The following is a 2,246-nucleotide window of genomic DNA, read 5'->3' on the forward strand; positions in this document are numbered from 1 at the left end:
CTAAAGGCGGATATCATATTCCCTTACAGTCAGAAGGCCCCTGGTTCACATCCCTATTTGGTCAGGACATAAAAGTTAACACCATGTTGACCAAACTACTAAAAGGATTCAAAGTTGACCAGGGGGGCACCGGTGGTACAGTGGTTAGTGGGTGCCCCCCATGTACGGAGGCATTAGTCCTCCAAGCAGACAGCTGCAGGGTTAAATCTGACCTGTTCCTCACTCTCTCTCTCTCTCTCTCTCTCTCTCCCTGATTTCCGACTCTATCCACTGTCCTATCTCTTGAATAAAGGCAGGACACTGGACTGGAGAAAGAAAAACATCCTGTTTAAGAGAAAAAGAGACAGGATAGGTAAAGACGAGCTGATGAGTTCAGATAAAGGTAAAGGTCATTTTATTCAAAGCATGGAAAAATAGTGTGAACATGTTTTTAATACGTTTTCTTATAATTAGTTTATAAAAAGCTTAAGCTGTATTACACCACTATCATAGTCCTGCACTGTTGTACTCTGATTCAGACTGAAACTAAATACTACAACGGTGTGCATAAAACAGATCTCTCAGTTACAGTGTAGCTGCTGTGATAACAATATAATATACAGCATAGCAGCACCTTCCTGCTTCACATTGTTTGTGCTGCCTTGTTCTTAACATGTGCACTACAATCTGTGTTTAATATCAACATGGCAAGTCAAGCAACATTTCCCAAAACCCAAACAAGTGTGCATGAAATTGATCAAATGCTGATGTTGTCAGGAGTTCCTCTGGTCTATGAGTCCTTCAACTGGCAGCACGGAGTCTTTGTTGGAGCAGCCATGAGGTCAGAGGCCACGGCAGCTGCTGAGCATAAAGGTACAAGCTCACACAAATCATTTAAGAGTTGTTCTTTGAAGATAGGATGGTGAGGAAGTTACTATAACTACTGCTAAAGGATGTCATGTTTCCTTCAGGAAAGGTCATTATGTATGACCCCTTTGCCATGCGTCCATTCTTCGGTTACAACTTTGGTGACTACCTCGCTCACTGGTTGAGCATGGAGCGCAGGAAGGCCCCCACTCATTTACCCAAGATCTTCCATGTTAACTGGTTCAGGAAGGACCCCGCATCTGGCTCCTTCCTCTGGCCCGGATTTGGTGAAAATGCCCGCGTGTTGGAGTGGATCTTCAAGTGCTGCGGCAGGGAGAGTGAGGATGAAGCAGCCAAGAAGAGCATTATCGGCTGGCTGCCAGTAGATGGCGCCGTCGACACTAAAGGTCTGAGTGGCAACGTGGATATGGGTGCTCTGTTTGACGTGCCTGTTCCTTTCTGGCAGAAGGAGACAAAAGAGTTGAGAGCTTACTTCACTCAGCAGGTTGGAGCTGATCTGCCAGCTCAGGTGGAGGCTGAGCTGAAGGCTCTGGAGGACAGAGTACACAATTAAAAACCTACTAACATGAAGTCCATCCAGAAACAGGGAGGTGGTCACTGACTCAACATTTAGACCATCAGGGTGCAACCAGAGTCACTGGCTGGGTTCACATACACAGAGAAGTTAACATTTGAAGGGATTCAGTTCAGGAAAAGTGAGACAGATGTTCTTTCTCTGTGAACACAGTCAGGGATTTTAGTGAAAATAATCTACGATGCAGATCCTACACATTGACACTACTTGACATGAATGCTGCATCACTGAGGGACAGGTTTGCTTTGCAACATGAAGGTTAGATTTGTTTGTAGTTGTTAAACTTGTCATTAAGAGAAGCATATGTCTACCTCTATTCTCTCACATAACCTGGCATGGTCCTGAAGCCCAGTCAACCTGGCTCTGTAGGGCCTTTGTGACATTTAGCAATACAGTTTCTAGGCCTCTAATGTTTACAGGCTAATACCCAAAGATTTAGCAAAATTCTGACAGAGATGGATGAGTTTTTAACATTTTATTTACAAAATGATTTCAAATGAATTTTAAGCATCAGTTGTTTAAAGATGCTTTATTAAAAGTTTAACAGAACGCTCTTAATATTCACATATACACAAAATAAAAAGTCCTGTAAGTAGTCAATATATTAATTCATGTGCCCAACGAATACTATGCATAATCCATTTTGCCACTTTTGTAATGTTTGTGATTCAATTCCTTGATTTCAGGTGATGTTTACACATAAATATAAAATGTTGGACCAATAAGTGCGACTGAGATTATTAGGTATTTTGAGGAGACAAGGTTTTTATTACAGTGCAATGAATAAATATCTTCAAAAGCAGAA

The 2,246-nt window shown here is 42.1% G+C and overlaps 1 protein-coding gene across 1 annotated transcript; it reads left to right on the forward strand.

Moving 5' to 3' along the window:
- The first annotated feature begins 725 nt into the window (after window positions 1-725).
- On the forward strand, window positions 726-2,246 carry LOC110005429 (phosphoenolpyruvate carboxykinase [GTP], mitochondrial-like). Its single transcript, XM_020660786.3, has 2 exons — window positions 726-852; window positions 951-2,246. The coding sequence occupies exons 1-2, from the start codon at window positions 741-743 to the stop codon at window positions 1,418-1,420; spliced, it is 582 nt and encodes a 193-aa protein (XP_020516442.2). The 5' UTR covers window positions 726-740; the 3' UTR covers window positions 1,421-2,246.

Source organism: Labrus bergylta, chromosome 20 (assembly GCF_963930695.1).
Source record: "Labrus bergylta chromosome 20, fLabBer1.1, whole genome shotgun sequence".
Classification (NCBI taxonomy): Eukaryota; Metazoa; Chordata; class Actinopteri; order Labriformes; family Labridae; genus Labrus; species Labrus bergylta.